This window comes from Terrapene carolina, unplaced genomic scaffold, assembly GCF_002925995.2.
Source record: "Terrapene carolina triunguis isolate 2854851 unplaced genomic scaffold, T_m_triunguis-2.0 Scaffold130, whole genome shotgun sequence".
Lineage (NCBI taxonomy): Eukaryota > Metazoa > Chordata > Testudines > Emydidae > Terrapene > Terrapene triunguis.
The window spans coordinates 21,549,856-21,571,452 of NW_020664481.1; the positions used below are offsets into that span (position 1 = coordinate 21,549,856).

Here is a 21,597-nt window from a genome sequence, read left to right on the forward strand (position 1 = left end):
AAATCAAGTCTTGCTGTTTAGTGCAAACCGCTGGTCTTCTCACCTGACTCGTTTTACCAAAGCAAAATTATTCAGCCAAACTTCAATTGTTAAACACTTCCGTGGGTGATGGATCTAATATTCACCCCTTCTGCTCAAGGCTGAGAGTGTATCCTCTCTCTATATGTATACACGAATCTGGGATACTGGTAAATGTGGTGACTAGCAGCTTTCCTCCAAGAGAAGGATGTCTTAAAGTAGCTACTCCACGTCCCCGAGAGGCACTAGCTATGGCAACCGAAGCCGTCCCATTGACACAGTGCTATTTGCCCCAGGAGTCAGGTCAGCATCTCTGCTTGGCTCATGGGTGTAGATTTTCCACACCCCTGAGCGATGTAGTTATACCAACATAAGGTGGGATCGTATGGGAGCAAGCCTTGGTCTACACTGAGACTAACATATTTTGCCTGTAAAAGAATAAGTGATGTCTTCTGGAGAAAGCCAGAGGCCCCCACAAGGAAATAGATCTGATGAAGGCCAAAGGAAACCAGGCATTTCTTGTTAAGGCACAAACCGTAACTGTGCAATGACATCTCCCAAACATTGTATTTGTACAAGAAGAGTATTCCCCGAAATGGGTAGTTCCTCTGCTGCCTCTCTACCCCCACCATCTCCTACAGCAATGCAAGCTTTTGCCTAGGGAACCAAATCGGTCCCTTGACTCCATTCACATTTCACGGGTGTGGATCTTGGGTTACATGGATCCAACATCCCACGTTTTCCTCAGGCGTTGTCTTTGGCTAACGTGCTTCTATTGCATCAACTCAAGCACTTGCATGCCACGAGCTCTAAGTGGACTTCCCTGCATAGCACGGAGCTTTCGTTTACGTTCCCTGCAGTTCCTGGTTCCTAAGTGCACCGCTACTAAGTGACGAGCTGCAGAAGAGGCCTGACCCTCTTTGTAAAGCGTAATGAATTGTGCATGCAATAGTGAGGCTGCAGGTGCAAGTGATCCATCTATTTCTGCACAGCGCTTTAAATCAGCCTTACAGGCGGCGGTATTGGGCCTAACTTCAAATATGCTGGGCTTGCTTTTTGAATGGTGACGCTTCACCCACAGCTGCAAGTTGACAGAATAGTCAGATCCCTTCATTATGCGAAACACTTGATAGTCTCCGAGGGGGATAATCTTCAGAAGAACCGGTGTAAGTACTTTCCTAGAGGGGACGGTTCTTTACTCCTGAGGGGAAAGCTGTCTGTTTACCTTAGTGTGCTTCAAAGCAGTGTATTCTAAGTGCACTAGGGTGATCAGACAGCAAGTGTGAAAAATCGGGATGGGGGTGGGAGGTAATAGGTGCCCATATAAGACAAAACCCCAAATATCGGGACTGTCCCTATAAAATCGGGACATCTGGTCACCCTAAAGTGCACCCCGTGATTTGCTGGAGGAATGGGGCGGGGAGGGAGGGAAATAAATCAGAACATGCAGAAAATCAGCTGGCTAATCTGACACTGAGTTGGTAGCTCTTCAGGGTGGAGACAGAAAGAACTGAAATAGACATGCAGTGCCTTGGGTTCAGTGCTTCTGTAGGGGAAGTTTGACAGCATGGTATCAGTCCAGTAACTGAGTTGCTTCATTTATTTTTAAATGCCAGTTTCTCATTACAGAGCACGTGACTCATCTATCAAAAGACTCTGCCATAGTAAAATTAAAAATAAAATGAACATGGACAAATAAGACTTGAGAGGTGAAGACATCTTTCCAGAGTAGAGGCATGCAGCCAACACGTATAGAATTTCCTTTGTAAGAACCAGCTGAGATTCTGAGCTGAAAGACTCCAACCTGGAAGCTGAACACCCCAAAGTCGGGAGGGGGGGGTTACTCTGAGTTGTTTCAACCTATTGTAAAAAAATAGCCACTTACAAGATTTAGAGCTATTTGGAAGGGTGAGAAAGAGGTTTCCAAAGTTTGGAGGGTAAGAGCTGAATGTTTCATTAAGATCCGTCTTTTGCAAAGACCAATGGAACATACAAGGATTATGTTGCTAGACCAAGTCCTGTGCTTAAATAGAGCTGTATTTAAAAATCAGTTCTGATTTTTACCTCAAGTGACAGCCAATCGATTGTGCTAAGTAGCCCATGATGAGCAGAGTTGAGCAGCACTTTTGCATTAAAATGGCAGCATTCCAAAGGATCAGTTGAAATGCTGGCAACAAGGCCAGTACTCCAGGCAAGTTGAGAGCTGACCAGGCACGCTAGAAGTAATGGTCGTTCCAGCTTGTTACTGTATTTACTCCTGGGGGCAGCAAGGAGACGCAGGAAGCTTCCACCACAGGAAACAAGAAATCAAGTCTAATAGAGTTTGCTATGAGGATTGCTTGTCAATGGGTCTCATAATAGAATTCAAGTTTTACAGTTTATCTTTAAAGGTTGTTAATCTAGTTAGTGACAGAACAAAGCAGTAATTAATGCTGAAGATATCCTTTCACTCATCAACAGCTCAAGCAAACGCTTCGAGAACACGGTTCTAATGAGCTAGATGCCCAGTTTTTCCCAACCGGCACAGACCTTTCATCACTTCGAAGTTTCTAATAGGTAAAAACCACAGGGATAAAGAAACCCCAAACTCTCTTCCCAGCATGAGGCAGATTCAGTTTAGCCACAAGCTTCCAAGGCATGCATGCAAAGTAATTTACGAGTTAATCTGTGAAATATATTAAATCTTGTCAGACATCACTAGAGACCTGTATTCAGGTTTTTTTGTTTTTAAAAGCAAAATAAACAGGATGATTCCTAAACCTGGCTGGGGGGAAGAGAAGCGGGGCCAGTGCTCCAAAGAACACGTACCAAGTGAAATCCCACTACACAGTTAAACCCATTACGGGCCTGATCCTGAGGAGTTGCAACACTGCGTAGAGCACAAGCTCGCTGGAGCGGGAGGGTTGTGAGCACATATCACAGCTCACCTTAGCGCTTTGTTAATGCTGCTCAATACAGGCCAATTCCCCAGCACTGCAGGAGCTCTGAAAATGGCTCTAAGTTATGTCAGGCAACACACGTGTGGCCTAGAGACAGTCCAGCTAAACCCCCTTTGGCCACACCCCATTTCCATACTATGCCAACATGAAGGGGCAGTGGGTCTGGGCTACAGGCGGCTCACCCTGACACTGGGAGTGCGGTCTCATCTCTGGTCTAGTTCAGCTGGTTTTAGAGCCAGAGCCTGCTGGGTGCATGGCACACCCCTTAAGTGCTTGGCTGAATCAGGGCCTTTGCTACCCTTATTGTGATGTATAATGTGCCATGCCTTAGCATGTACGTTCCCTGCAGACACGCTAAAACCATCTCATAACAGGCGCTTCCTAGCTAATCAAAATGTTAAGGTTACTATGGGACAGCATTGTAACCTACTGCACCAGTTAGGGAAAAACAAACAAGAACTTAAAAGCTCGGAAATGAGTCATTTAAGGCCCCATCAATCATACCTTGCCCATGTAATAAACACATTCTTATCAAGTATATAAGAATGTGTACATCATATCAAACACACACACACCCTTAACTCGGACTCATGGGTTGGTATTGCTTTAACATTTTTTTTCCTTCGTCTTGATTTTCGGTATCTAAGTATTTTCTTTGAAAGGCTACTGCCAAATGGGAACCATTATTTGTCAATTCAGACACAGGCTAATCTGGCAAAGTATTTATTGCTTTTGCTTTAGACTAAATGTCATAGTTAGTGGGGAAGTGCACAGTTATGGCTGCGGGCTTTGTTTGAGGTTAATCCGTTTGTCAGAATGTATATACATGATTTGGCTTTTTTTCCAGAATGGTTTTATATAAATCATTTTAAATAAAATGATTGCAGAACAAATAGGAATTTCAGTCAGCGTTACGATTATTCTAAAGTGTCTGTTACATGCATATATTTTTAGGGGCTTGAAAACTCATGACCATGGTCATTAGACTCTATTACAATCCCCTTTATTATTAAGCTGTTCTATTGTCGTAGCATCCCAACACACCTATCAGGATGAGGGTTGCAGTTTAAAGACTGCCTGCACCTCTTTGTTGCTACAGGTTACAGATTACTCCTGTCTGTGTTGTACTGATGGTTGCAACCCCAAGGTCTTTGCAAGAGGAACAGGGGTGGGTGAGTGCAGTGTGGCGACACACGTCTGATGGGGGGAGTGCAGAAGAGATGATGAATCTGGCTGTGTCCTTTTGAAAGGGACTTGGGTAAATGTTGAGCTGTCAATAATGTTGTCCCGCCTTCTCCTGCTCTGAATCGGACACAGATCTAAGGCCAGAAGCGTTACACTCACACCCATTTCCTATTACTCATCAGAGAGCAGCCCAGGCACTCCATGTCTTCACTACCATCGGCAGTGAAAGAGTGTCTGGGCATGTGTTCTAAATTAGCCTGCAGCCAGCTCCCACTTCTTTAGCCAATCTGAAGTGACCAATGCATCATTCATCTGCCATATTCAATAAGGCAGCATGGTCTGAACAGCGGGATCCTCTAATCTCCTTATTCTCCCCCTCCAAGATGCATCATATGACACCACCACTTCAGGATCCCAGGTGGGGAGGAGGAGAGTGTCTGGGTGGGTGTCACATGCCTTGTGGACATGCAGGAAGGAGTCATGTGCATAGACTAACTGGAGAAAGGAAATAAAGGGCATCTGTGAGGCATGGCTAGAAAGGGTTAACCAGCTTGCAGGCTGAATGACCCAAAGCCCCCCTTTGAAGTCATGTTAGAAAGTATGCGAATGATCATTAGGGCCATTCATGCTAAATAGGCTAGAACTTTGAAATGCAAACCTACATTGTTAGAAGTAATACTAATGGTGTGTATCTTAGATGTTACCTGTAAACAGACAGTTCGGGTCTGTCACTATAACTATTGATTCAGAGAGCAAAAGGGAATATTAACATTTGGATGAATCTTGGTTTAAAATAATGTCATTGTCTATATGTCTCTTTGAAGTTTGTATAGACTGCCTAATGGATAAATTGCCCTCTGTTAATTTGTGTAACTAATTACTGGTGGTGTTTAGAAAGCAAAAGGTTACATCAAAAGCCTATTGTTTAACCAGGACTGTGTTGTCAAGGGGATGCTAGGACACTGTATAAAAGGACCGGGTCCTGTTCCTGTATCTCAGATCCGCGTAGGCTTCATCAGGGGAAGTTTGAGTCGCACGCCTGAGGGCCCAGTTATGCTGGGACGCCCTGAATATGAGATTTGGGCATTGGACTAGGACCTATGAACTGAATTCTAAAGGAACTCTTTGCAACTACAAAACTCACCATCTCTGCTATGAATCTGACCCTCAATGGATTGAACTCAAGTCTGTCTGTATGTTGATCTTTTAACCAGACTCTCTCTCTTTTGTCTTTTAGTTTAGTTAATAAGAATTGGCTGTAGCGTGTATTTGGGTAAGATCTGAAACATTCATTAACCTGGGAGGTGATGTGTCCAATCCTTTGGGATTGGTAGAACCTTTTCTTTTATATGATGAAATACGATTTTCAGAAATCATCATATTTGACGTGGGTACCTGGATGGAGGCCTGAGGCTGGATCACTTTAAGGGAACTGTGTTGTTTGGACTTCCGAGTAACCAGTGAGGTAATAAAGAAGCTGTTTTATGCTGGCTTGGTGAATCTAAGTATTGGAATATCCACCTGCTTTTGGGGGTTTGGCTGCCCCATTCTTTGGGGTTCAACCTAACTGAGTGACCACAGCTGGCTCCCCACTAGGACACCGGTCACAGCATCCAAAGCCAGAACAAAACTAACCCCATAGGGGCCCAGTTCAGCCCCAGAACCCCACTGGCTGCAGATAGTGACTTTGGTCCAGTTTTCAGGGGTGCAGTAGGGGCTCCTGGAGTGGGGAGTTGTTCACTTGGGAGGAGCCTGTCTAGTCATACTTGGAACCTAAAGGAGTGTGCAGCTCTACTAGGGACATCAGCTTGTAAGTGGCCCTGTGAGGAGTTGCCTGTGCAATCGGTTTCAATGATTTCAGCACCCAGATGCACCATTCACAAGTTACAAAGGGTGGTTTTCCCCCAACTGGCAAACCTGACAGCTTGACTTGGGATCCCAGAATAAAGCTGGACTCCTTCCTTCTTGTGCATTAGCAGCAGCAATCAAGTCTCTGCAGGCCAAATTAGGTCTTCAGTTACACCTGTGTGATCTCTCCCCCCTCCCCCTCCTTCAATAGGGTAGTACAGATACAACTGATGGGAACTTAAACACTTCTGCTGAGGCCCAAGAAGGCAGAGTCCAGCTCACGGCCCTGTGGCTGTGTTCTCTGCAGGGCAGAGAGGGGTAAAAAGGCAGCAAACCCCTATTTTATGCACAGATCAGCAGCTACAAACGAATAGGGACAAGAAGCAGATCTCCTGAATACGACAGCAACCTTTTTACACAGTCACCTTTCAGAGTAAAGCTGAACATTGAGGACTTGTTGAAACACAAAAGAAAACTGCAGAATAACGCAGTATCTCCCTAACCAGCCAACAATGCACAATCCGCTTACTAGTTCAGGGGCTGCAGTGAGGGAGATCTAGCATCGTATTCACTGATGAAGGAAGCTCTCCAAGCCAGATCCCTCAAAGGTAGTTACAGTTCTAATTTACATTGAAATCATTGAGGAATGGGGCCTTACTCACTATAGGAGAAGTTGCCATGGGAGTAACTGCATGCTCTGCCATATAAGGTATTGACTGGGAAAGCAGTCAGAGTTTAGATAACGTATAAAATATGATAGGAACGGCAGCGTTGTTTCCATGGCATGGAAAGCGTAAGATAGCGTGACCCAGCACACCAGATCAGTCTTCCAAGGCATCATCTTCAAGGAAAACATGGAGCAGAGATGGTGTTACAGTGGCTCTTTAGATTGTAAGTTCTCTAGGACAGGATATGTCTGTACAAAGCATAGCACCCTGGGACCCTGATCTCAGCTGGGGCCTCTAGGTGCATCTGGTATGAATAAATAAATAAATACTCCCACCGCCTAGCTCTTCTGCAGTGTTTCTATCAGTGGATCTCAAAGCACTTTACAGAGGACGTCAGTATCATATCCCCATTTTGCAGGTCTCCTGAGTCCCATTCCAGTGGTCTAGCCACTAGGCCTTCTGCCCTGCAAAGATCACTTTCAAAGGGAATTGCAGAGCTGGGTAACCCTTCTATCTGGCTTTTTGGACCCCAGTAAAGGGTAAATTGTGGTGTCAATCAAGTGTCTTTGGTTACAGAATAAATACAAATCCAGCTCAAGCCCCCCACCTTAGAGACACTTCCTGATAAGCACAGAAGTCCAAGAAAACAAAATACAGGAGGGAGTGCAAAAGAATGAGATACGCATGGGTGCTTCCCCCTTCAGCCAGGGATGGGCAGAGAGATGTGAAGGTCCCAAGGTTGCACCTTGCTAAACCAATTTAACGCCAAATGGTAAAGCCAGGTCATTCCCCATAGCATCAGGACATAGTACCCAGATAGGAACACAGGAAAACACACCTAATGTCCCCCATTACCGTCCCATCTGAGCACCTCTCCAGCTACAATGCATTTCTCCTCATGCCCCTGTGAGGCAGGGCAGTGCTATCTTCCCCATTGTACAGATGGGAACTGAGGCACTGAGAGACGAAGTGACTTGCCCAGGGTCACACAAGACGTCTGTGGCAGAGCAAGTCTTCCAAATCCTAGTCTAGCGTCTTACCCACTGGACCATCCTTCCTCTCTACCCAACTGCATACAGCAAGTGCCTGCTCCTTAGCACAAGGAAACCTCGGTAGCCACCTCACAGGGGCAGGCAATGAAAGGTTCTTGCCGAGTGACAGGTAACCATCTGCAATTAACTTTGAACGAGACTCACCAGAGCAGAATCCAGGGCTTGGCACCAGGAACCTGGGGACAACCAAACAAAGCGAAGCGTGAAGGGAAGGCGCCAGTTAGCCCCCGGCACTCCTTTCTCCCCTGCCACTGACCGCCTTCTTCACTGCCGGGGCGTGGCACTGCACAGACCCGCTCTCCTGTCTCAGCTCTGACTGCTGCTTTGCCCAAAGGAAGCTGCCTCCGCCCCCCCAGTTCCTTTAGGTTCCTGAGGGCGGGGCGAGGCAGCTGACAATAGGGCAAAGAACCTGTCTGTCAGGGATTGCTGGCTGGCCAGCAAAGCCAGGGGAGCGCGTTTGCCACTCACTGGGCTTCCCCGGTTTAAGCTGACGCTACGCTTTGGTCTTAAGAGCACATCGACGGTCGTTGCAGGCTGTGTGATGATTCACTCCGCTTAAAGACAACCGCCTGGCTCTAGTAAAAATAAACCCTGGCTTGCTCCGGTGCGCTGGGCAGGAAAGACCATTCCCCCCAGCGGGACGTCGAGCAAGAGGGTAGACACCAAGAGTGCAATGAGGGGGTAGGCAGACGGTAGCTGTGTGCGCTCAGCCCACAAGCTGTGCCCTTCGGGACTGGTTTATCTGGAGGGTGGCCTGACTCATGGGCAGGGCAGCTCTAGCTTTTTTGCCGCCCCAAGCACGGCAGGCAGGCAACCTTCAGCGGCTTGCCTGCGGGAGGTCCCTGGTCCCGCGGCTTCGGCGTACCCTCCGCCAAATTGCCGCCGAATCCGCGGGACTGGCGGACCTCCCGCAGGCATGCCACTGAAGGCTGACTGACTGCCGCCCTTGCAGGGACCAGCAGGGCGCCCCCCGCGGCTTGCCGCCCCAGGCACGCGCTTGGAGAGCTGGTGCCTGGAGCCGCTGCTGCTCATGGGTCAGTTCCTGATCAGTTTGAAAGCTTCCGTACAGACAGTCACTGAGAGGCAGCAAGGTTTACGCGCTCCTCAGAAGACGTCCTCTAACGGATCCACCTGCTGCTCCACCAGCGTCACCGCGCTGGGAATGAAGAACTGCTCCTGGGGGAGACCGACACACTTTTGGCCCCAGACACGAAAAAGCTGCCAAATAAGCCAGGGCGACACTTCGTGTTGCAACATCAGTAGCGATATTGCCTCTGAGAGACCTTTCGGCCTAGCTCACGTATAGTAATTGGTTTAATATCAGATGCTTCCCCGTGGAGCGGCCTGGATATGGCGGAAGGGCGCAGGGCCCCTCCAGTTACTCTGACGACAGACTCCGAGGTTTTACAGCACAACGAGAACCAGAGCCATACGAGACATCCTGTAGAAATATCAGCGTGCTGCTGTGCGAGGAGACGCGCAGTGACTCACTGGTTTCCAAGGTCAGACTTCTAGCCGTTGAGCTAGACGGATCTATCTGTGTCGCTGCCATACCCATGGCAGGGAGACTGGGGCATTACGCACCAGCAGGATGTGTCCATAAAGGCCACCTTGCACGGCCGTTCTGGGTTTCAGCTGCTGTTACTTCCGGTGAGGAATTCTGGACAGCTCCATGAGAAACAGGGGTGGGCTGTTCTGCTGTAGTCAGTCGGGGCGACCTGCACAACCGATGGGTTTTGCACTGCGCTCTGAAAGCGGTCGGACACATCCTCGGGCCTGGCAGGAAGGGATTCCACTGCCACGCGGGCCCTGCTCAAAACATCCGGCCCTCAGGGGCAAAAGAGATGAAGGGAAAAATAATGCAAGGCCAACGGCTGCACCCTTAGAAGGCAAGAGCGGAGGTCACTTTTGTTTAGAGTACTTATGCTTCTCTTTCTTACTGTATTTCAATGTCTACATGCTAGAGCAAATACATAGAGGTAGGACGGCCATGTGGTTAAGGCACTGGATTGAGACTCAGAAGATCTAGGGGCAACTTCCTGGCTCTTCCACAGACTCCCTGGGTGACCAGGGGGAAAATCACCGTGACGTGCCTCAGTTTCCCCTCTTTACAACGCTGTCTTACCTCGCAGGGGTGTTGTGAGGGTTGATACATGAAATGTGTGCACGATGCTCCGACACTATCACTATTATTATTCTAGTCAGGGACCCCATTGTGCTTGGTGCTGTCCAAACAAAAGATGGGGGCCCCCTTAAGCATCAATCTAGGTCAGACAGAAGACCCAGCCACGAAGTTAATCACGTGATTAAAATTAAGCGTCTGCTCAAGTCCACCCATATTCAGCAAAACACCTCCACACTTGTGCTTCATTTTAATCACATGCCTCGGCCACTGAAGTCAAAGGGACTTAAGCGCTTGCTTCGGTGCTTTGCTGAATCAGGGCCCCAGTCAACCATTTAAGATACAGGCAAGGGTGAGACCCAACCAGGGAACGTTCTTGCCCAAGGAGCATAGGCACCGACTCCGTGGGTGCTCCGGGGCTGGAGCACACATGGAAAAAAATTGGTGGGTGCTGCTCCCCGCTCCGCTCCCCCTGCTCCAGCTCGCCTCCGCCTCCTCCTCCTCCTCCTCCGCGAGCGTGCCGCCGCATCCTGCTTCTCCCCCCTCCCTCCCAGCGCTTGCGCCATGAAACAGCTGATTCACAGGGCAGGGAGGGAGGGGGGAGGAGGGGGAATACGCGGCGAGCTGGAGGAAGAGGCGGGGTGGGGCGGGGATTTGCGGAAGGGATCCAATAGGGGCAGGGAGGGGGCGGAGTTAGGGCGGGGACTTTGGGGATGGGGTTGGAATGGGGGCGGGGAAAGGGTGGAGTCGGGGCGGGGCCAGGGGCATGGGCACCCACCGGCGCCGGAGAAAGTTGGCGCCTATGCCAAGGAGGAGTAAGATGTTCGCACGATTACCCCGGCAGAGCAAGGTAGCCAGCATTAAATGCTGTACAGGGCGCTACGAGGCCTTTCTGCATTGGACCCAAACAACGGACCCAGGCCTGGCTTTTAAATATCTGAGTTTCTTTATTAACCTGAGTATAACAAATATAACATGTACACAGTATAAAAATGACCATAGAGCATGAGAGGGTTACGGGTACAGCACAGATACGTGATCTATACACAGGAGTGGGTGGTAACAGATTAAGCATTTCGTTGTTTGGAAAAAAGCAAGTTCTGATCTGTAAAAATTTTCAACCCATTCCACTGAAATTATACAAAGTACCTTCAATACTTAAAAGTGACTGGAGGGAGGCAGGAGAGGTCTCCGTTCTGCCCATGACTGTTACCCTGGCCCGGGAACATACGACGCCAATTCAGCTGCTTCTCCGGGTTGGAGAGTTTTTAATAAAATAAACTAATTAAATTAAAAGAGTACAAAGGTTTAAAAGCATGTGAAACATGCACCCTCCGGAAACCGGCAACATGCAGACAACACCGATGCTCCCAGCGCTACGCTGGCTCCGAGCTGAGGGGAGGCAGATTTTGATGCTTGAAATACTGAACGACTTGCTGGGGGAGTTCTGCCAACACCGCTTTGGCCAAAGTTTCTTTAGGTGCCTGTATAAAAAAAGAACAAACAGGCCAAATGATTTCTTGTGCCCAGCAGCTGCCCCAGCGGGTCCCTGGGCTGGTATTAAGGCCCATGTACAATTACCAGGGTGGGTGTAGGCCCACCTACGGTTACCAGGTTTTCATGCAAGCCCAGGTGCTGGTAGAGAAGGTAACTGTTGCCACGGTGGCTTTAGATCACGCCCACTCACCACTACAATGGAGGCCAGCGGGGCTGATAGGTTAGAGAATGTGCCTTGGTATCCTGCCTCTCTTTCTCCCGGCATCCCAAAGCACTTAGAGTGTTGAGTCAGACGGTTACCCTGCAGTGACTGCGTAGGCAGTATACACTCGCTAATAGCTCTCACACGGCCTCGGACAGCAGCAGCTGCTCTGAAGGGAGAAGGGATGATGGCCCAGACACTGGGACTATCCTCACAGCGCTATTGTACGGGATTGCTCGCTGGACAGCAGGAACTTCACATTAGCCCCTATGGAGTCTGAAAAGCTTCCATGCAGAGGAGGCAGAATTGCCTAGTGGTTATGGCCCAGGTCTGGGAGTCAGGGATTCCGGGTTATAACCCCAGCGCTGCCACCAACCTGCTTTGTGAGCTTGGGCAGCGTCACTTACGCTCTCTTTGCTCCGGCCTGCAAAACAGAGGCAAGTGGCAAGCCTTGCTGCCCAGACTCACGCTTATCTGCGCTTTGATTTTGCTGGCAGTCTGGAAAATGCCAGTAACGTCCCCAACGTCTCATTTGCAGCAATGCACCACGTGAGAATTGCGTAGGACTCCCAGTCTAGCAAGAGGCCTCTGACTGAGCTGGGCGTGCTACCAGCTGCACCACACAGCCTAAGTACCTAGAATGCTCTACAGCACTAAACGTATGAGCCTCTCCCTTCCTCTTTAACTAGGGAAATAAACAGAGCACGCCAGCTCTGGGGCAGGTTCCCCCTGGGATGGGTCTCTGTGGCTGACTTACACCTTGCCGGAAATGGACTGGGTCTGGCGGGCACAGCAAAGCCTCCTGCACTTACGCTGCGGAACTCGCGGAAGGGAACAAACTGCACAATGTCCCGCATGGCTTCCTCGCCGGTGTACGACCGGAGCACGCGGTTATCCCCATCCAGGAACTCCATGGCTGCAAAGTCCGCGTTGCCCACCCCCACGATGATGATGGACATGGGCAGCTTGGAGGCCTGCACCACGGCGTGTCTCGTCTCGTCCATGTCGCTGATGACGCCGTCCGTGATGATCAGGAGGATGAAGTATTGCTGGGGAGACAGAGCCGAGAGTGAAATCAGATGCGGCGCTGCGGGTAGGTTATGGGCTCCAGGCTTCTCCCAGCCCCATGCACTCCCCCGCAAAGACTTGCTCGATGGGGAGAGGAAAGGGTTAACACGAACACAGCCCCAGCTCATGTGACTGGGCAATTGCAGGGCTGAGAGATTGCAGATGCCTTTCCCATATGATACGGGCATATCAAGAGCCTAAGTGATTTAGGAGCATAAGCGCCACTGACTCTCAATGAGATTCACTTTCAATGGGACTTGTGCTCCTATATCACTTTGAAAACCCCACCCGTAGGTGCCTGAACATAAACTTTGCAACCTAACTTTAGGCTCCTATTTCAGAAAATTTGGGTCAGTGTCTCCTCACGATCCACCATCCCATCCAGCTATACCCATCCTCCATCAACCCACTGCTCCGAAGCCCTGTAGACCCCTTACTCACCTCCTCAGACCTCTCTCCCCCTCATTCGCCAGGAGACTCGGTCTCCTCCGAGTTGCCTTACACACACTCCTGCAACCACCCTTCCATCCAGAAGTGCCTCAAGCCAACATCCCTCCTGGTCACTGGTTGCCCACCCAGCCACCTCCCTTACGGTTTCCTCACTGACCCTCCAGGCATTTGCTCCCAGCCTACCCACATCTCCACTGACAATGGCTGACTCACCCGGAGGAAAGCCCTGAGACTGAAGCCACCCCTGGGTTAGTGCCCTCTACCGCACCCATCTCCCGGCTTCTAAGAACTATCTAGTTCCCAGGTGTCACCCGCCTAGAAGCTGGTCTGTTTTCAAAGCGTTCCAAATGCACCTTTGCACAACTAGTCCCGAGTCTCCTATGAAACTTAGTACAATTCTCGTGATCTTTATTCACGCTCACCCTCTTCCCTTCCTCTTGTATTGCTCGTTGCCTGTGTTTGTCCCATTAAGACAAACAAGTCAGAGCTGTGGCCGTTTAATCTTTGTTAAGTGGACATTTGATAAATATTCAATACCTGTAGCAGAACCATTAGTGGAGCCACTGGGTGAAACCAATTCTTGTGAGCCCCTGGGATCTGCAGTGTTCAATTGCTTTGGGGAGGCAGTGTGGCACAGTGGTTACTGCACTAGACTGAGACTCTGCCACTGGCCTGCTGGGTGCCTCAGTCTCTGTGCCTCAGTTTTCCCCTCTGTAAAATGGGGACAGTGATCCTGGCCTCCTGTATAAAGCACTTTGAGCTGCACTGATGAGAAGAGCTAGAGATTGTTATTAACAAAACTTGCCCCATTTCAGTGCGAGTTTTGCCTCCATCACAGGGAGTTCAAGATTCAACTTTGCTCAAGGGGTGTGAGAAGCAACATGAGCCAAAACCCAGACAAACCCAACCTGGTAATTTACACGCTGCTCTTCTCCATAGCCCATTACCGATCCACTGTGCTAGACAGTCCACATCTCCCCAGCTTGCTATGCCATTGACTGGACTACGCAACTTCCATCCATTCTATTCACCAAGGGCAAAATCGCCGTGAGCAGAAAGCCAGCAAATGACCCGAGTATCACTCCAGCTCTCAATAAAGGGTTTACAATGGCCTGAGCGGTATGTCTACACTGCAATTAAACAGCCGCGGCTGGCCCATGTCGGCTGACTCTGGCTTATGGGGCTGTAAAATTGCAATGTAGATGTGCACCAAGCTTTGGGATCCCACCAGGAGTCCACGGGCTGTGTGCCGACCCTCTGCCCGGGGGTGACTGTCACCCAGTAATAGCCAGCTCCTGATGCTATAGCAGCGAGCAAACACCACGTGGTTCCAACTCAACTGTTTACGGTCAACCTTCCCCACTCCCACTGGGTCAGTCCATTGTTTCTAAAAGAAAAAAACCCCAAACGGCACGCGAGCTGATTTTCAGTGGCACTCACACTGCTCGGGTCCTGGCCACCGGTCCGGGGGGCTCTGCCTTTTCATTTAATTTTAAATGAAGCTTCTTAAACATTTTAAAAACCTTATTTACTTTACACACAACAATAGTTTAGTTATATATGATAGACTTATAGAAAGAGACCTTCTAAAAACGTTAAAATGTATTACTGGCACGCGAAACCTTCGATTAGAGTGAATAAATGAAGACTCGGCACACCACTTCGGAAAGGTTGCTGACCCCTGCTCTAGGCCTCTACTCCTTGGGCCAACATCATCCTCCGTGTAAACTCCAGGAAGTCAGCTATATTGGAAATAACCCTAGCCCCACGTCCTTGGTGAGTACTCCTCTGGACTTACAGCCATCGCTCGCTATATTCAGCACCAGGACAATTTCATGCAGTTCTAGGGTGAGTCATATCCAGCACCAGAACTATTTCATGCAGTTCTGTGGCGAGTGAGATTGTGTGTGTGTGTACGTGCACACACACACACACACACCAGTGAAAATGGCTGTGCAATTGCAAAGAGGTCGGACACCCTCAAGGTGGATGTGAATTTGCTTATTACATTTCCATGACAACGTCATTCCAAGTGGTGCAAGATGACTCAGTGATGCACAAGCATTTGAGCTCTTCCCCCCTTCCTTAAGCAGGCCGGAAGAGATTACCTGACAGAGCAAGAGCCGGGATTTCTCTCCTATCAACCTCCGGCGCTGCCAGCGGAGATGTAACAGCTTGAGACAGAGGCCCTGCTCTCTGTGTCACTTCTAGTTAAGGCAAAACTTTGGTGCAGAAATGGAGAAATCCCATTCAAGTCAGTTATCATTTGGCTGCTTCTGGTACGCCCTAAATTGCCAGTAAAACACAGAGGACTGAGCCCATGTGCCAGGGTTTGACTGTATTTCAGACCAGACTCACTCTCTTCATGAGAAACAAACCCCATATAAGTAAAAAACTGTTCACTTGAGCTTAGAAAAGGCTTACTGTCACAGACCTACCTAGACCAATGATTAGATCAGACCAATGGGACCCATACAGTCTAGTTTATTAGTAACACCCAAATCCATGTGTTAGGTGGAAGGCACAAGCTCACAGTGATATGCTTAATTTTGCAATGCTTTCCCAGGAAGGGGAAATTTCTTCCTGACCCCACCTGGTGATTGGATTATGCCCTGAAGCATGAGGGTTGGTAGCACCTGTATTTCTTAGTATAATTACTGGTGCTATCTTTGCTCATATGTATGCATCTATTCATGGACATACAGTAACTCCTCACTTAAAGTCGTCCCGGTTAACGCTGTTGTTACGTTGCTGATAAATTAGGGAACATGGTCGTTTAAAGTTGTGCAATGCTCCCTTCTAACGTTGTTTGGCAGCCACCTGCTTTGTCCACTGCTTGCAGGAAGAGCAGCCTGTTGCAGCTAGCTGGTGGGGGCTTGGAACCAGGGTGGACGGGCAGCCCCCCATCAGCTCCCCGCTCCCCTAAGTTCCCTGTGCAGCAGCTGCCCAGCAGGCTAGCAATTGCCGGCAGTTCAGCTGTCCCTCCCCCCCACTGCCATGTGCTGCTCCTGCCCTCTGCCTTGGAGCTGCTCCCTGAGACTCCTGCTTGCTGGGGGGGGGAGGAGAGGAAAAAGGGGGCTAATGTCAGGGTGTCCCCCTCCCCCCTGCTCCTGCACCCTGCTTACCCCATCTTCCATAGAGCAGGGGGGACACATGACAGGGCTCAGGACAGAGGGAGCTTGTGGCAGCAGCTGGAGTCTCAGCAAGATGATCTAATTAACAAGGCAGTGTACTTAAGAGTAGGGTCAGCGTACTTAAAGGGGAAATGTGCATCTCTCTCTCTCTCTCACACACGGTGTGTGTCTCTGTCTGCGATGCTGTCTCCCCTCCCTCCATTCCTGCTGCCTTGCAGTGTGAGAGAATTAACCCTTGAGGGCTCAGCCGAGTGCTAGTTCATCATTTAGCAGTAAGGCATTCCCTGGGAAATATCCCACCCTCTGACTCTACCACCTCAACCAAGCTTCACAATCATCATTGCTGTGTACCAGTATTAATTGTTTGTTTAAAACTTATACTGTGTGTGTGTGTATATAGTCTGGTGAAAAAAAATTCCCTGGAACCTAACCCCCTCATTTACATTAATTCTTATGGGGAAATTGGATTCGCTTAACATCGTTTCGCTTAAAGTCCCATTGTTCAGGAACAGAACTACAACGTTAAGCAAGGAGTTACCGTAACTCCCTACCGTATGCTGTTTGGTTATGAACATTAAAGAGACAAGCTTCAAACTGCTTAACTGATGCAGCTACCAAACAAGGCTGAGCCTCACTCCAGCTACCATTCCTTGTCAACTGCAATGACACTTACTGATGTATCTTGCACAGCTTCTTAAAAGGAACCAGACTCAAGCTTTGGAGAGTTCCAAGTAAGGGCTCCCCTCTGAGAAGGCCCTGTGGCCTGCCTTCTGGGGTTCAGCTATCCGGGAAGACAGCAAGAGCAGTCTAGTGGCCTGTTACTGCCTCAGTGGGGTATAAAGGAGTCTGGCAGCTATCAGGGACCAGAGCCACTGTGTAGACAAGACCACTTGAATTGCCCCAGAAGGTCGCTAGGAAGCCAGTGCAGAACACAGAGCACAGGCATTTGATGCTCGCGTTGTCCTGGCTCATTTAATAACCAGGCAGCTGCACTCTCTACCAGGGGCTTGATCCTGCAAGATGCTGAGCGCCCATCGCGCTCATTGAAATCGATGGGATTTTGAAGGGACTTGGCACCTTGCTGAGCTGGGCCGTAGGTGAAATAGGCTTTCAAAGGTAACCCCAAGAAAGTTCATTTCAGCAGGCCAGCCTGGAAGTGGATAATTGTGGTATGGTCCACTTCAGAGAGGAAGGGCCAAGCAGCTTCTGGATCAGCTGAAGATGACAGTATTATGAGGCACCTTTGGAGACCAAGAGCACTAATGGATCCAATAAGACCTCAGGATTGCAATTTGCTAAGACTAAGGCCTGTTATGCCCCTCTTCACAGAGAGATCAGTCCCAGCCTCTCAATACCTCCAGACATTTGCCCCCTTCCTTCCAGCATCACCTCTGTTGTCTGGTTCACAGACAAACAAGCTCAATTCACCCTACTTTCATCAAAGGGCTCTGGGTAAAGCAAGTAGAGTGTAGAATACAGCTTCTATGACAAAGGGAGCTGAGGATCATCAGCAAACAGATGCTGCTGCAGCCCAAATATCTAACCATCAGTCTTTCCCAGCAGCCTGGCACCCATCAGACGGCATGGGTGAGGGAACCCCACAAGAGAGCCCTCAGAAGAAATCAGTGATTCCCTCTCAGGGGTGCTGAGAGGCATGAGCAGATTCTACTCGAAAGCAATCCCATCCACTTATGTCCTCATGGTCAAGCATATCAAGAACTACTGAACTGTCTGAGAAAATGAACATAGATGGCTGATCTTTGTTGACTGACAGGGGAACCAAAAGTCCGGTGCGGTCTCCATGCTAGAGAGAGACTAGATTTACAAGGAATAAGGAAACTGGGAGAATTTCGAGGATGCTAGTGTAGACCTGCTACTATTGATCTTCTCAATAACCTTCCCCACAGAGGGAGGTTCAAGACATGGTGGATATTGGTTAGTGTCAAGACTAACCGCTTATGGGATAAGTGGCATCTTGCCTTAAAAAAGAGAAGCATTAAATAGCCTCATCAGTATCAGAACCAAGCTCTTCCCAATGGCTTTTACAAAGGTCCATCTGACAGGTACATCCCAAAACTCCGTCAACGAAACCTAGTCAGACTTAGCCAAAAGATCCCCAGAGCCTCTCGCATACTGTATCCATGGATCTGAGCAGTCCTATTCATGAAGATGGAGTGAGAGATACCCAATGCTCTCCAGGAGGAGGCAGCTTGAATTCAGTCAGACTGTCCATCACCAAGAGATGATCCCCTAGTCAAAACTTTGCAGTTGTCACGATGGAGATGCAAAATCTCTGACGTCCCCCACAACTATAGGTAGGGTGAAAAAAACTTCTGTGTCACCTTCAGTTGGATTTGGAACATGCCTCTCCCTACCATCACTCCCTATTTGCCTTCCCCACCCATCACTGCCCTATCACGGGAAAGTTGAAGCAGTGAGCTTTAGCTCTTTGCTGAGAAAGCAGTAAGGTCCAGAACTCTGAGCCAATGCAACAGAGGGCTTTGAAGATCTGAAGTGACACCCTGAATCTGACTCTGTGTTCGGAGGGTAGCCCGTGAAGCAAAGAGATTAATGGAGTGATGTGCTCCTGATGGCCAGTGTTATTAAATCAGCTGCTGCCTTCTGATCTTTGTCAGAATTGACGGCACCCTTTCACTCTGTTCCCTCCCTCGGAAGTTCTCCAATGTCAGAGTGGCTCCTGGGTTGGTCAAAGGGAAGTGCCATAGTTTTTGAAGTATTTTGCAGGGGTCACAACTCCATAACACCTATCGGATGGCCTACATGGATCTGTATGCAACGAAAGGACATGCAGGTCCTACAGTGCAATCAGCAGTCCCTTCCACATGGACTCACTCCAGGCCTGGACTTAGGGAGGCCCCGATGGTGACAAAAGTCAGCATTGGCCATGTTAGTCCCCTTGGAAGTATGAGAGCCAGAGAGAACCAAAAGATCTGACTGTGTCCAGCAGCCTTGATACAGCATCCTTTTAACATTCATTACAACCAAGGACTGTCTCTTCTCCACCAACACTGCAAGATCTGGAGGAAACGTATCTGAGGGGGGAGCAAGATGTTTTGAGGGTCAACATTAAATGCTCAGAGGTCACCCTAATCACCAGAGAACCAGCTGTCCTATTCAGAGCCTGAATCACTCAAGCTGATGCATCTCGCAGCTGACATGTCTTGCGTGCTGGCTAATAGAGAACATTTAATATCAAAAGATTTAATTCCATGCAAAAACACCACCGATTATAACCATACAGATTCAAACATGCCCATAATTATAATGAACTCCACACACTCCGCTCACAGGCTTTTTTATCTCACGCCTCTTTAAGATCCTAAGCTGGTGTGAAAAGTTAATGGTTTTGTCTGAAGTTATTTGTAAGCACCATTGAAATCCTGCTTTTGTTCTTCCATCCTCTTCTACAGAAACATCCAGTCATTAGCTGGCTGGGCACTGGTGCCCTTTCTAGGGATGGGGGCTCCAAGGAGGGTCTGTTGTGGTAACTGGGCCTACCAATCTACCCTAATTGTGAGTTCATCTGTAAAAGTTTATCACAGTAACATATAATAAAGCATATTCTAAACAGGTGCAAGAGAACCAGAGAGAGAAACTATTTTAGTCTAAACCAAAAAGGCCACGTTGATACAATCCAAGGACTGTTGAAATGATGCTTCTTAGGGTACGTCTATACCCAGCCGGTAGTTCGGCGGCAGGCAATCGAACGTCTGGGTTCGACTTATCGCGTCTTGTCTGGACGCGATAAGTCGAACCCGGAAGTGTTCGCCGTTGACTGCAGTACTCCTGCTCGGCGAGAGGAGTACCGCGGAGTCGACGGGGGAGCCTGCCTGCCGCGTGTGGACCGAGGTAAGATCGAACTAAGGTACTTCGAACTTCAGCTACGTTATTCATGTAGCTGAAGTTGCGTACCTTAGTTCGATTTGGGGGGTTAGTGTAGACCAAGCCTTAAAAACAGATGACATGGAGCTGCAAGTTAATGAACCCAAAACGGGTGGGTTGGATATTAGACCTAATTGGTGGACAAAATTATCAGGGGATGGGCTATTCCACCCACCATTCCCTTTGTGGGAAAGAGACTTTTGGGGGGAGGGAGGGAACTCTTGGGAAGAAAAGACAGAGACTGCTGCAGCATCATGGCTCCACCGCCACCGTTTCTTGGCACCTCAGGCCTTTTTCACCCTGATCCTGAGAGATGTCCTGACCAGACCGGGCCAGAGAGCAGGAGCCAGATGACATTGCTTCCCCCTACTGGTTTCAGCTGAATTCCAACCACCACCTGGGATGACCGTCCTTACCATCTGGACACTGTCAAACAAGGGAGTTTAAAATTCAAAAACTGAAATTTAACGGCAGCTCCAGCCCATCTCAACCAATTTCTCTTTGCCCCAAAAGTACAGTTGTTACTATCTTTGATACCATTGAAGAGTGTGTCAAAAAGGGGGGTGAGGGCTCCTTTTCAAACTCTCTCTAGCTACAGGGAAAGGGAACAAGAAATGCTGTTAAAAAGGGAAGCCTGACTCACTACTTTACATTTCAAATGCTTTAACTATTTTCCCCTTCTTTTCTGTATCTTTAATAAAAGGCTCAAAGGATGTTTAATGGTGTTTTTGCCACGGTACTCAGCTGGCTGAGGTCTCTGTATACCCAACCCCAGACTTTATTTAACGCTGGCCAGCGACTGGGCTATGCTGACGCCCTTGGCGAAATTAATACAATGCATCCGTGTGTGATATTCACAGCTGACTTGCTCTATGTTGATCAGACATGGGCTTGGATCAAGCCACCCAGATCTGAGCCCCTCCCTGCCTGGGGGAACTTTGGAGGGGGGCGGAGTCTTAGGGAAAATGGGGTGGGGCCCACGGGCACTCAGAACAGCTAAGATGAAAGGAAGTACATGTATTAGGTGAATAAGTGACCCACCCTGACTTATTAAAAATGGGTCCCACGGTTCCAGCCCCAGTTTAAGAAAAACACTGATCAGCCGCAAACTCATTGCTAACAAATTATCACTGATGCTAAGGATACGTCTACACAGAGATAAAAGACCCACGGCACAGCTGCAGTTGGCCCAGGTCAGCTGACTCGGGCTCACAGGGCTCAAAATTGTGATGTAAATATTCAAGCGTGGGCAGGAGCCTGGGCTCTGAAACCCTGCGAGGGGGGCGGGTCCCAGGGATTGGGCTCCAGCCCGAGCGTCAACACTACTATTTTTAGCCCTGCAGCCTGAGCCCTGCGAGTCCCACTCAATTGACCTGAGCTCTGAGACTCGGTATTGTGGGTTTTTTATTGCAGTGTAGACATAGCCTAAGAGTTTAAGAGGATTCAAAAAAGGACGCGAAGTTTATGTAAATAACAAGAAAATTCAGATTTACAATAATGCTATTTTTTTT

The 21,597-nt window shown here is 48.9% G+C and overlaps 1 protein-coding gene across 2 annotated transcripts in view; it reads right to left on the reverse strand.

The window, feature by feature from the left end:
* Window positions 1-10,773: 10,773 nt before the first annotated feature.
* The window catches only part of CPNE2 (copine 2), a 183,781-nt gene continuing 172,957 nt past the window's right edge, over window positions 10,774-21,597 (reverse strand). For both annotated transcript variants that reach the window (XM_024213992.3, XM_024213991.3), the window contains exons 15-16: window positions 12,344-12,580; window positions 10,774-11,316 (exon numbers count right to left, since the gene is read on the reverse strand). In XM_024213992.3, coding sequence (XP_024069760.1) covers window positions 11,209-11,316; window positions 12,344-12,580 — 345 coding nt within the window. In that variant the 3' untranslated portion in view covers window positions 10,774-11,208. The remainder of the gene's footprint in view (window positions 11,317-12,343; window positions 12,581-21,597) is intronic.